Raw genomic sequence first — 13,747 nt, 5'->3', positions numbered from 1 at the left:
TTGAACACAGCTGAACAGCAATATTAACACAACCATGAGATCTAAAATCCTTTCTGCCCCTTTTAGCCTCTCCAGAAGAAACAGAAAAAAAACAGACTTGGATTTCGTGAAAGATGGCAAATTTGTTTTTCTTGCAGCTTCCAACACCCATACATTTGAAAACAGACGAGGTCATCTCAGGCTTTTCAAGTCAGTTACCTGTTTGAAGCACTCTCATCATGAAATACATCTATCCAGAAAGTAGACATCTATCCTAAGCTAATTATCCGGTCTTCCTTTTTAGTCAGCGAACAGACAGGTATCTCTGGGGGAAATCTCCTCACACTTATCTCAAAGAGTGAGCCTTCAGAGGTACCTCTCACTTTTTACCACAAAAGGCAGTAGGACACCACCCTGGGAAAGCTCCAAAGTGGTGAAATAAATGCTACTTCTGTCCAGGATATGACAGGCACAGCAGAATCTTTCTTTCTTTAAGATTTCTGCCTACTCCAGAAACAGAAGAGAGGGCCAACTGCACGTAAGGCTATTATCAAAAACAGAGCAATATGCTCTATTTCATGGAGGAGCTTTTCTAACCAAATCATGAGGAAAGCAGAAGCCACCCCATTAACAAAGATGAAGCTTTTTCCTTCACATGTCTCAAAAACTTCTAGAGAAGTCAGTGTAACTATCTTGATTTCACAGACTGCTTAAGCTTCCCTGAAGGACATCTATCATAGCCAGAACCAAACCCAGCTCCACCAGACCCAGACTTGGGACTCCATCTGCTAAAGCACTTGGCACCCATACAAAGGACATCACTTACTGTGCTGTAGCGCTCCAGCAGCTCCTCAGTCACGGGATAACGCAATTTCATTTTCCTGTACAGAGGGTGCTTCTCATAGTATGTGACCAGCTCCACTAAACTCTCAAAGTAGGCTGACGTTCCAAGCACAAAATGGCGACCTTCTTGCTGAATTCGGAAGTGCTTCACCTTCCCCTCAGCTCTGTGAAACAAGTACAAGTGCTGCTAAAGGTATTGGTACTTGGCATAGCGAAAGCACGAGTGCTGCAAACTAGACTAAAATTGCTTTATGCATCTTAACCATGTGAAATAGTTTCTCCCTCTTCCAAAACATCTTTTATTCAAATAGAATTCCATTTGCTTGATTAAATTCACAAAAAGATATTCTGACTTTTCTACAATGCGCAGGGCCTCGGGAAAAATCCATGTTTTTGCCTAGATTAAATTTCCCTATTTTGTTCCCCTACACAAGGGTATTCTGTCACTTTCAGACTAACATAAATGTCTAGAATCAGACTGAGAGCCCCATCGGAAATCCACTGCTGCTGATCTGCTGCTGTCCCTAAGCAATGAGTCAAACTCACTTCAAACACAATTTGATTTGAAGGCACAATGGAGAATACCGTAATTCTATACTTTTTATTAATATTGTTATAGGCACCAGAGTTTCAAAAAGATTTTCCCTGGCAATAAAAGCCTACAAATAGATAGAAAACAGTGTTGTTTTGACAGATACCAAACAGATTTTAGTCAGTTAGATGACAGGGTGGAATTCCCAAAGGATAAGGACCTAGAATTATTGCTGAACAGCACCAAAAAGAAGTTCAAAACAGCACTTTGTTGCAGAGAACATCAAGGAAGTAAAGAAGGGTCATGCACAGCTCTGCACTGGAAAAGAAGGACAACTGGTGCCCAAATATTTTTGTAAACTTATTAAGGCTTATTCCATTGACAATTTACTGCTGTACACTTTCTCACACCTTACTAATTACTCAGAATTTGACAGCATGACTGTATGACTCAAAAAAGCCCATTTTTAAATGAGATAAAACAAACAAAAAAACAGAACACTGTTGGCTACTAAATAATGTATTCATATCTGACTTCTCTTACCTGAAAGTCATGGCAAATGAATCAGGTTCATCTCTCTTTCTAATCAGAAAGGCTCCATCTCGAGGAATTCGCATCAGCATGTCTTCTGCCTCTCCTCGACTCAAGTTGCTATAGTACCAACTATAGTCAAAAATCAAAATGGACAAAGGATTACAAAGCTTGTCTAATGTCATTCAGTAACACTAACAGGTAGCGTTACTAACAACAGAATCTCTAACACTACAACAAAATTATGCATTCAATTTTCCACACCTTGCCATCTACAACAGCATCTTACTACAAAATACTTTAACACAACAGCTTGTTTTGGATTAAATCATCGAGAAGACGGCAGAACACCTTGCCTCCCTGCAATGATAAAACATAAATCAGCATTTCTTCACAAAACAAAGTCACTGGATTCTACTTCTCATCTGCCAATCAGTTTTCAGTAGTTACAATCACAGTTTCAACATAGTATTTTCATTTATCTGTATTTGGGCTTTTCCTTTATCCTACTAGGTATTTGACTCTAAAAGGGAGAGACATGAGATTTGACAGATGGACCATTCAGTGGATAAGGAATTGGCTCAGTGATTGCATTTGAAATGCTGCCTGATGTTCAAGTGGAGACCAGCGACAAGTGGTACCCCTCAGGGGTCAGCACTGGGAGTAGTGTTATTTAACATCATGGTTGGTGACGTGGACAGTGGATTGAGAAGCTTAAAGTCATAGATCTATACTTTTCAAGCACAGGAGAATTGTTTTTTCTGCTTGCAGAGAAAACAGATCAAAGGGCAGTGATGAGAGTGTTCTCCCATCAAACAAGAGCAAGCTCTGCTTGTGATCTATGTCAGGTAAATAGCAGCTGGAAATAAACATCAAGCTACACTACTTCCAATCAGCATGGGGCCAAGTCAGCCTAACCAATTCTGACAAGGTCAGCTGGAAGTGAGGATTAGGGAAAGGTAAGTCTTTTGGGCTCACTGCTCCAGTTATAAGAGTTTCCAGATGGCACAGTTGCTATATCACAGTCAACTACTAAATATGTAACCCAACCCAATGGGTACTATAAATCACTAAGCAGAGAAGGAAGAGATTACACACTTCCACAGCAATACTGTTCTCACTAATTTTTCTAGTTGTTGTTAGTAAAATTGCTCTCCCAGTGACTGCTCTGTTTTAACAGGTTCTGACAAAGTCAGTGATCTTATCTGCCATCTCTCAAGGAGGTTTACTCCTCTAACATCCATGAACAAGCAACACTCAGGTATGCTCTTTTTGGAGAATCTTCTAAGCAAAAATCCAAGATCATATAAGAAATGCAAAATACTCTGTAGCATCACAGCCCTGCTGCTTGCCTTCAGTTGTACGTACTCTTTATTTTCATGAGGGCTGGGATTAGGCACAGCGTCAGTCAGACGCAGCTCAAATTCAGCACATCTCAAGTGGACCTCCTTGTAGTGTTGAATGAGATCGTAGATGCTATCAAAAGTGACATTGTCTGTCAGGTAGTATTTCACAGTGTCACCATCACTTGAAGAACGGATACGGCAGTGCTGGACTCTACCTGATCTCCTGAAGAAGCAAAGGAGGGAATAAGAGGAAAAGAAAGGCATTATAACAGCTTTTACTCTTAAGCATTTCCTCACCCATTAATAGTTATCTACTTGGTAAACTTGTGAAAAGGCAAGAAATCTGTATTATCTCTTAAAATAACCTAAGTAGCAACAGCTACAAAAATCCTGACAAGTGTTATCGCAATCCCCAAAATACTATTTGTCAGCACACAGTTGTTCAAAATGTCGCAAACACTCTCTTCAAAATTTATTCTGACAACTCTGATGGCTCAGAAATCCACCTGAAAGACTCTTCAGCGAAGAGCAAAAAACAAAAACCAAAACCACACCCAACAAATTATCGTGAGAATTATTTATCATTTTCCCTCAAGTGGATATTTTCATTGAAAAGATAAATCTCTGCTAATAAAGGCTGTGAGCGTGGAAATGGCAGATCAGTGTGGAAACTTGTAATTTATGCCAGATCAAGTTTGGGCCCATTTATAGAAGAAGTAACAAAATCTGCATCCTGACGGAGGAACAGAAATGTGAGAAAAGGAAAAATATATCAGACCAGTCAGTCCCCTCTTGATAACTGCAACCCTTTAAGTACAGCCTGCTCTGCCATAAGGCGCTATTCGTGCATAGAAGTTCAATGCAGAAAATAGTCTCTCAAATCCAATCAGTACCATTCTGATAAATAAAAACTACTTATTTTCTTGCTTCCTCTCAGATACAAACACATATTTACAGGATACATATTTTTATGCAACGCAGTATGATAAACAAAATTCATACAAAGTTTTTATGACAATCACCATACCAGAATGACAAGGTGCAATCATTAGGGAAAGCCTCGCTCTCCCTAACTAGGAATGTCCCATCCTTGCCACCCATTTCAGCACAATATTCTTGGAGCAGCTTCTCAGCAGTTGTTCTCCCCTCTTTCATCTTTCCATGGAACCATTTCTCTTTTAAGTGCAGTTCAGTATGTTTAACCTCCTAGACCATAAAATAAGAATTTTTATTGTCCATTTCTAATTAATAATACTTAGCCAAAGGCATATAAGAACTTGGACTGTCAGTAGATACATCAGCATTAAAATTTAACTATCAAAATCACTTTTCTTTGTCTTTGTACTCATCATTTGTATGTCCTCAATTAGCCAAGGGAAAAAATAGATATATTTTTTATTAAAAACAGAGATAACTGGAGTACCTTGGCAAAGATCCCTTTTTAAAAACTTATTTGTAGACACACATACTGTCAGATACAGATTCTCTCTAATTTCAATAATGTCAACATAAAAAATACATATCTGTAAACAATTAAATGAGAGATTAAAAAGAACACAAGTAAATAAAAATAGCCATCACCTTTGATGAGTCCTCTTCTGCATTCTGTTCTATGACATCACTGAATGAAAGCTTTCCATCAGCAATAGCACAGTAGTGCCGAGTCCATTGCTAAAAGTTGAGAGAGATTAAAACTTATTAATAAAATAACAGTCAGAACCTAAATGACAATTTCCAGCACTAAACAAACTTCCCCTCAATCATATCATGAACTGAGGATACAAATACCGAGAAAACTCACGTACGCTTCCTCCAGTATTACACAGCGTAGTAGCAAACCATAGCAAACATCATACAAGCTGTACCTGTTCTATTGCATCCCACATGTAAAGTTCTCCTTGTTGCTTTTTTTCTTCTTTCTTGTCTTCCAGGTTGACATCAATGTCTCCCTTTGGTCCCAGTTTTTTGTGCTAAAAAGAAAAGGAAAAAAATAGTGTATAAATGCAGTCATGCAGAATTACATGTAAAGGTAAAATCTCACATACTCAGTATTACTGGAATTATCTCCTTCCTTTGCTCAGCTTTCTTCTAGTATTATCAGAACAGCAGCAGTTCCACAAAGCTTTACTTAATAGTAGTGGAATTTACCTTTAAGATTTAAATGTCAAAGTAAGGATTTAAAAAATAGTACAGGTATCATTCAAGCAATGAAGAAACAGTTTGATAAGCTTACAATTCCTTAGTGGACACTTGCATAGCAAGAAATAAGGACAAGATAAGACAGATTCTGAATAGATCAGGAAATAAGGAACTAAAACAAAACAAACAAAAAAAATAAAATGAAGTACACTGTCCTAGAACAAAAGTTATCAGAAGCGAAATATTTTATGGAAAGGGGTTATGTTCTACCTTTTTCTCCTTGCCACCTAAATCCTAGTCTATGGAGCACACTAGTACGCCAGTGCAGAAAGAAGTAAACCCAGCAAAGACCTGAGTAGTGCTACACAATTTAGCCCAAGCAGTATTACTTATTCAAGTAACTTATTCAAGCAGTATGAAGGATACTAGATGGATGAGCAAGAAGGGCAAGTTACTGCAAGGTCAGGAACAGCACCAGTGCTTGTAGGGGGTGGGGAAAGACAGCTCTCAATTCATAGCTACTAAAGTTCATGGGGTTTTCATGCAGCACACAATTTGGCTGACAGAAAAGCACAAGCCAGTTCCCTTGAGAAGTATTTCACATCTAACTCCTGCTATATACACACTGAAAAAAGTCCTCAGTTTCAATGAAAAATGATGACATGATGCTTTAGACAATCCCAATGCAGCAATGAAAAGCTTATGACAGGGCATGACAGGAAAGAGAAGAAAGCAATAAAATACAGCCCACAGAGCAAATCCTTGGAGAAAAGGTTGAAGAGATGAAATTGCAATAGCTGGACTATTCTGAAAGAAGACTGTAAAAGAAGGAAAAGGCTGACCACAGCATGAAGAACAAAAAAAAAAATAAAATTAGAGAACAATACTTGTTGCAACTTCTGTAATTTCCTTCTTGTAAGAACATAATTTCTTTAAAAGTACATTAGAAATAGCTGTAAGTGATCAGTGTGCTTTCAGTACACTCTCATTTAACTACATGCTGAAACAACACAATGCAAGCTATGTTGAAGGGTGAGGCTCAGCAATATCTACCTTTAAAGAGCTCATGAAAAACAGAGGCTCAAGGGGCTAAAGATAATATCAAATACTTAAACTGCAGTTAATGACAAGATTAATCCTCTCATAGATAGTAGTTCTCAAATACATTCAGTTCTGCAAACTCCACTACAGGAAGACTTCAATTTGACAGGCTTATCTGAAAAATCCCACAGGCCCTTAGAGCAGGAATTGACTCTGTTTACTGACAACATTTGCCATGCAAAAGCCAAATAACACAACTAGCTTACTGACAGGTGCTGATCTGTTTATAAAAACTCTTTAATGCTGTTTTAGAGGGGAAAGAATGATATGGATGTTCTCATGCAAAGTTTGAAATTCCCTTTAAATCAGATCTGTCACGTTATTTATTCATGTGCCTATACAATTCCCCTTCTATGCTTTCATGGTAATAAGACAGTTTAAAGAAAGAAAAAAAAGAAAAAACTAAACATAAATTTAGATTTTCTACTTCCTGCTCTTCTGCACCTCACAGTGGGGTGCTATCATTTCCAGTCCTACTTTAAAGAACTGTGCTTATACCCATCTACCCTTGTTTCTTCTGTTCTGCAGTTCAATACACGTGATGTAGTACTGTGACAAGAGCTGGAAAACAAAAACATGGGCAAAAAGCAATTTTTATTTCACTGAAAAGATCAAGAGCAGCCTCAGATTATCCACCTAATTTTGCCTTTCAAAAAAGTTCTATTGCAGTTTCAATCCAAGACAACTTCTTTCAATTATATGCCTCATGTTGTTGCACTAGACTACCAAGTAAAACATCAGTATTGCCTAGCAGGTAACACACCCTCACAGTGAATGTCTTCCAAGAGAAACACTGCAAACTTTCAGAAGCGGCTCACAAAATTGTATGTGTAAAAACTGAGTTAGTAAACACCAATCAATTTTTGCAGTTTGCAAAGCAAGCGATCCTGACAGCTTATATCAGCAGTCTGCAAGTGTTTTGGGTTTCACATGAAGGTCAGGCATTCTTTGAAAAAACAGCTGACCTTAAGCCTACTTTCTATCCAAGAACATACTTTCAATATTTTTAAGCCCATCACTAATTGTTTAAGAAGTCTGTGATGAGCCGCTGCAGCAATAAAGTCTTGCTAAAATTTAACAATGACATTTCAGAAGAGGGAAGGCCTTTAGAAAACAGCTGACATTCCATCTTGCACGTAAATTATCAATAGTTGTAAAGAAAACTAACAGCAAGTACTTCAGCACGCATTTTTACAGAACTCCATCCAATACAGCAAATTGGAATGGGGTTTCTTGTCTCTTCAATAGAAACCAATGGTTAAGCTGTGAACTCAAAAGTAGTACTCTGGCTCCAGCTTGTCTTCCCACTTTATATACTAGCACACAATACAAACTTACCTTGATGATGATTTTTTCTTTCAGTTGAGTTGGTGACGGTAGCTGATCTGCACTAGCTTCAACAGGTTTCATTAAAAGCTGATCCCCAAATACCTCCTTGAACACTTTGGCCATGTGTCGTTGCTGTTCCACACTACAGTGCTCTTCAATTGACAGAATGACTGGGTATCTTTGAAGAAAACAGACGAATGAAGTCATTCCTCTTGCTCCAACTGAGAAGGCAAGGAAAACACCACCCTATCTCAACTCTCAAATAAAGAAAATCTTTAAAGCAAACAAGATGACAAAAGGAGAAGTTATACACACAACAGATAAGGTCAGAAGGGACCTCTGGAAACCACCTACTCCAAACCCCTTCTTTAGGAAAGCCCAACTCCTAAGTTAGATCAGGCTGCTCAAAGCTTTGTCCAACCAAGTTTTGAATAGCTGCAAGGACAAATATTTCTTACGTGTCAGAAGACAGCAACCAGTCTATCTCATTAATCTCTTCTACAAATTAAACAAACTTAATTCTGTGAGCCTACCCTTGGATATCATGTGCTCTGACTCTAATATTGAAAACTAAGGCAAAGACGACAGAGTACTTTAATCTCCTCTGTAAGTCTCCTGTCCAATTCAGCAGAAGGCTCAGTTTTCTTAATCTTCCCTTTGTTGCAGTTCTACTTGCACAAATTTTTCTTGTCCTTCATGTTTCTCAGTGCTTTAATCTCCAGATGAGCTTTGGCTTTTATAATTCTGTCCCTGCACATTCAGAAAATACTTTGATATTCCTCCTGAGAAGCCTATCCCTTAATGAATGTAGGGAAAGCATCACACCATACTACCAGTTTGATGAAACCAACTTGCACTATGGTTTTCATTAACACAAGTATGCCTGCCGTGTTTAAGAAATTAATCCTTGTCCTCTATGTCCAGTTGATAAAGAGAAAAATCAGAAGACTGATAGCCCTCACTCATTCTCAATTTTCTTGTTAAGGACATCTTAGCACAACGTTTAAAAGAAGGGCACAGCAGAGGTGCAAATTTAAACTCACATTGCCAGTTCAGGAATTATGAATTATGAATCAATGAATTCTATGATCTTCCCTACAAGCAACCCAATAGATAAGTAGCTTGTCACTCCTCATTTTCTTGTTTTTTGTTAATTTTGTTAAATTGACATACTATTCAGGATTTGAAGTTTTGTATTTCAATTCAGTAAAAGAAGACCTAAGCAAAGAGACTGGGACTCCTTCAAGGTATTCACTTTTCTCAAAACTGAATCAATAAAAAAATCTGTATTTGGCAGTAATGAAGAAAACTACGACTTCACTCTTCCCTTATTTCTTTTTTCTTTAAATCACAGGTGGAAAAAGTTCAGGAAAGTCTAAGCATTCAAAAACAAGATTAAGGAAAATAAATCAAAGCTTACTCAGATGCAACAAAAGCATGATCTTTGATTGCCTGTACTACATCATCAAATTTGATCTTTGTTGTCCGTGTCCATCCATGGTAAATGATGGGCTTCCCATCTGGACCATCCCAACAGTCCACTAGGAAAGACAAGCAGAGGAAAAATGAAGACATCAAGCAGTAGAAAGAATATAATGATAATGCACATCCAGTCCTTCAGTTTCACACACTAAGTCATACACTGAGTTCTAATAAAATTTTCTATTTGATGAATTAATCTTTCTCAGAGAGGCAATTAAGTTCACAAAGAGCACTACCAAGAAAACAAAATATAATTTTTTCACAAAGGATTCTTACCTGGGAATCTGAAAACGGGGAACTCAGGCAGCTACCTGTCCTTCTACTACATTACATGAACTTCCCATGGAGAAATACATCCCAACAAGCTAGGAGCGTATTTGTTTTGGTGTCTTTAACCCAAAAGCTCTAATTTGACATGGTTTTGTATTTCTCAAATTGAAGGGGGCCTCTTGTTAATTATTACAAATGTTGACCAAGAAACTAGCATATCAAGAAACTGGTGAAATAACATGAAATTCTAGTCAAAAGATTCTAGTCAATTCTTTTCAAAAAGATAAACAAATACAGGGGTAGAAGAAGGACAATGAGGTAGTGGAGAACAATACCAAGATATCAACTGCTTTGCAAGCAAATTAAACAGGCTGACAAGTACTACAAAATTATGAAAATCTTGAGATTTAGGGTTGTCTGTATTATGAGGAAGGCAAATAAACTTTTTATCCATCTACACTGAACAAGTAATCCAAATTTAAATCTTATGCTTTTATACTGCAGACCAAGATTGAATAGCTTGTGTACAGTAAGATGAGATTTAGACAGACTGTCTTGGAATTTCAAGGGAAGAAGAACCAAGCAAGTAAATAGGGTAATAGTGAGACATGACAAAAATGACTTAGGGAATGGGTGTTTGAATGTGACTAACTTCAATTAAAATTTTAAAAAAAAAAACCTAGTTCTTTCTTTCAGTTCTTTTTTACTAACAAAAGAACAGTGCCTATAAGGAGAACGTGTTATAAACCACTCCATGAACTCATTACTTACACTCAATACATCGGCATCCCATTCTAAGACACCTGACATAAGCTTCCGTGGAGGATTCACTTCGAAGCTGGTCTCCTGTCAGATATCTAAGGAATAAGGGAAAATTGCAAGAGAACACAGGCAATTAATTTCAATCAGCTCCCACTCACTCACTAGGCAAAATGTTTTCCTCCATTATGAAGGCAGTATTTTACTGACTTCTTTTTCAAAAACTTACTACAGAATAGCCAGATTCTACTGAACCAGAAGCCCTTCAAGTCACAGTAGTAGTACAGAATTTTTCCACAGGACAAGTGGGTCGTTACAGCATTTTTAAGTTCAGGTACAAATAATGTTAACATGACCTCAAAAATGTTGTCAGTGCTTGGAAAAATTGATGCTCCCTCAATATCTTTCACTTCTGGAACAGTTTGAGCTCAAGGCTTATTTTGTATCGGGATTCAGGATTTTTGCAGAAGAGCTCAATTATATCTCAAAGCCTACACAAGACAGTAAAAGAAGAGAAGAAAGGAATCCCAGAAGCTGTCTTTGCCACACTTACACCACACTTTAGGAAGATCTCACACAACCAGACAGTGCATTTCTGGATATCATAATTTAAAAGTTTTACTTCCTCCTAACATGTGCCAAGTCTACTTGAATGGGGATAGACAGTGGGACTTCTGGTAACTTACGTGTTATGAGAGGAAGAAATCCAGTAATGGGACAAAGGATTATTCATGTCCTGCACATCTATTGTATCATATTTCTCATCCCAGATACTGTTTTCTTTTGCAAAAAGGTAAGTGAGGAACTAAAATACAAGGAGACAGACAGAATTCAAACGTTTTGACAATACAAGACTAAAAGAAATCCAACAATGTAGCAGAAGCATCCTAAAGGTTCTGTCAACCCATTAAGAAATCAAGAGCTAGCACTGAAAGCAAAACGTTCGTAAGAACTATTAGAAAGTATCATCATCTTACCTCATCAACAAAGAGGAAGGGTTCAGCAGTTTCTCTCATAGTGTCATCTACAAACTCAGTCATTCGTTCTCGGACTTTACTCAGATCTTGTGCCCAAGACTCCTTCAAATTATAACAATAAAGTAGAAATAGCTTTATATGTGGTGATACGCTATATAAAATCCAGTAAATAACAGAGAGGCCTACAGATAGACATAATTAACCACTCTCTTAGCTATCTTACCGCCAATACATTCTGTATTGGCACATATCTAAGTAGTTTCCTCTTTGATGCTCAGGAGGGAAACAAGTTTTCCAGTCAAGTACATTTATGTATATTGAAGGCCCATGACTTACACACTACATATACACACATACACACACACAGGAAAACGTGGCCTCCTGTGAGTATATGCCTTAACAACCTCTTTTCACTTCTAAGTGCAATCTGAATGCCCTTTTAACACAGTGAAATAAGAGAAAAAGAAAGTAGCAACTTTACGCAGGAAGTGCACCTCTGAATTTTCAACCATATTTGCAAACCTGGAATTTAGCAGTGCCTAGAAAATACCACGCTATGTAAAAGGCCTAACGATAGAGAACCGGAACACAGACTGATTCCAGCAGTAGTCTCAGATCATTGAATGGCTTGGGTTGCAAGGGACCTCAGGGACCATCAGCTCCAATTCCCAAGACTCACTCTATCATATCCTTTTATGAATGTCTAGCCTTAAAGATCGGCCTATTTATTGAATTATGATTTTTCTTCCACAGTGTCTGTGCTAAATAAGATACAGAAGACTATGAAGACAGATCTAATCCCTGCCTCCATCGTTATCTGCTTGCTGGAATTGAACACCAGACCAGCCTCATTCAAAAGAAAATTAACTTGAATGTAGGCAGTCAGCTCAGCTTTTTATTTAAGAGCTGACAAAATGGGGCCATGGACAAGGTAATACCTCAGATGAATCCATGGTGACAGCTGTAACTAGGTCAGGCTACCATGCAGCGTTTATTTCCAAACTTTTCTGTTTATCTACATGACTAAATGAAGACCTGCTAAAACCACTGCCCTCATTTATCTTATTTTCCTCTAGTGCACCTTTAGAGTCTTTACATGGATAAACAATAGTTCTTGTGAAATTCAGTAGCAATGAATAAGGAGAAATCTGTCCAAAACCTAGAATTTGATTTATGTCAGATGTAATACTATGACATAACTTTTCTGTGGGTTGTTTTGTTGTTGTTTTTAAAGCCATACGTAATTCTGAGAGACAACCTCAAGAAAAAGTAACTCACAACTTCTACAACTTTCCCACCTGCTGCTCATGTAGGAGAAACCTCTGAAAGTCATGGAGATGAACTGCTGAAGCATCTGGACGGTCAGTATTTCTTAAATAAATAAATAAATAAATAAATAAAGGGAGTAAGAAAGACAACGTGAAGCTAAAGAAACAACAGAAAAAGTGTCATCAGATGTTACAGCAGCAGATGACCGGGATTTGTATTTTGCATTTGCAGTATAAATGTGCAGCTAGCACTAAGAAACTTCTTATAACCGCAGTGGAATTTAGATTAGGTTTGTAATGTTGTATTATCACTGCATTTTGAGCCTTTAAACCTCCTCGATTCTTGATATATTTCTGATAGTGATTCGCCGAGAAAAGTATTGAATCTCTGTTCATTGTTTTGTAGCATATGAACAGCATTCACTTCACAAGGGTATTAAGTTTATTTGAGGCATATGGAGAGATCATTCTTTTGAATTACCACAGAGTCCCACTTCCATAAATAACTCCTTCCATGTATTATTCAGATGATCTACTGTGAAAGGCAAAACCTTCTTGAAAAAGGAGGCAAGTGTCAGCATTCTGCTTGAGTCCAGGCAAAGCCTGCACACCACAGCTCTCCAGATTAAAGTTTTTCCAGCAAATTGTCCTACACAAGTTCCAGTCTCTTTTTAATAAAATCTGAAGGTAGGTCAATTTGCTTGTTTGAATCTATGCCATTTTTCTAGCCAGAAGGTATCACAGAATGAATCACAGAATGGCCTGGGTTGAAAAGGACCTCAAAGATCATCTATTTTCATCCCCCCCACCACAGGCAGGGTCACCAACCAATAGATCAGGCTACCCAGAGCCACATCCAGCCTGGCCTTGAATGCCTCCAGGGAAGGGGCATTCACACCTCGCTGGACAACCTGTTCCAGTGTGTCACCACTCTCTGAGAGAAAACTTTTACCAAACAGTATTCAGAATGTACTCCCATGATAAATTCACTTTTCTGAATACAATAAGATGCATCTTTCCTTTTCACTTACTACAGAACAGGAACAAAAAACTGTGATTTAATTAAAAAACATCCAGCAGCACTGCAGCCATGTGTGTACTTGGAAAAATAATACAAATGAGGAATCTCACCCAAGAATGAACACAGAGGAATCCTTTTTGAATTCATCGAGAATCTTAAAAAAAAAAAAA

General features: G+C 37.8%; 1 protein-coding gene across 2 annotated transcripts in view; it reads right to left on the bottom strand.

The window, feature by feature from the left end:
- Positions 1-13,747, bottom strand: part of PLCG2 (phospholipase C gamma 2) — a 64,844-nt gene that overhangs the window by 18,157 nt on the left and 32,940 nt on the right. For both annotated transcript variants that reach the window (XM_010718083.3, XM_010718084.3), the window contains 13 exons: positions 13,688-13,731; positions 12,587-12,659; positions 11,289-11,390; positions 10,998-11,116; positions 10,324-10,409; positions 9,221-9,341; positions 7,810-7,978; positions 5,097-5,201; positions 4,813-4,902; positions 4,259-4,437; positions 3,254-3,454; positions 1,898-2,017; positions 806-986 (listed from right to left, as the gene is read on the bottom strand). In XM_010718083.3, the coding sequence (XP_010716385.1) occupies positions 806-986; positions 1,898-2,017; positions 3,254-3,454; positions 4,259-4,437; positions 4,813-4,902; positions 5,097-5,201; positions 7,810-7,978; positions 9,221-9,341; positions 10,324-10,409; positions 10,998-11,116; positions 11,289-11,390; positions 12,587-12,659; positions 13,688-13,731 (1,590 nt within the window). The remainder of the gene's footprint in view (positions 1-805; positions 987-1,897; positions 2,018-3,253; positions 3,455-4,258; positions 4,438-4,812; positions 4,903-5,096; positions 5,202-7,809; positions 7,979-9,220; positions 9,342-10,323; positions 10,410-10,997; positions 11,117-11,288; positions 11,391-12,586; positions 12,660-13,687; positions 13,732-13,747) is intronic.

This window comes from Meleagris gallopavo, chromosome 13 (assembly GCF_000146605.3).
Source record: "Meleagris gallopavo isolate NT-WF06-2002-E0010 breed Aviagen turkey brand Nicholas breeding stock chromosome 13, Turkey_5.1, whole genome shotgun sequence".
NCBI classification, from domain to species: Eukaryota; Metazoa; Chordata; class Aves; order Galliformes; family Phasianidae; genus Meleagris; species Meleagris gallopavo.
The sequence above is the reverse complement of the archived record's forward strand: the minus strand, read 5'-3'. Positions and strand labels throughout refer to the sequence as shown.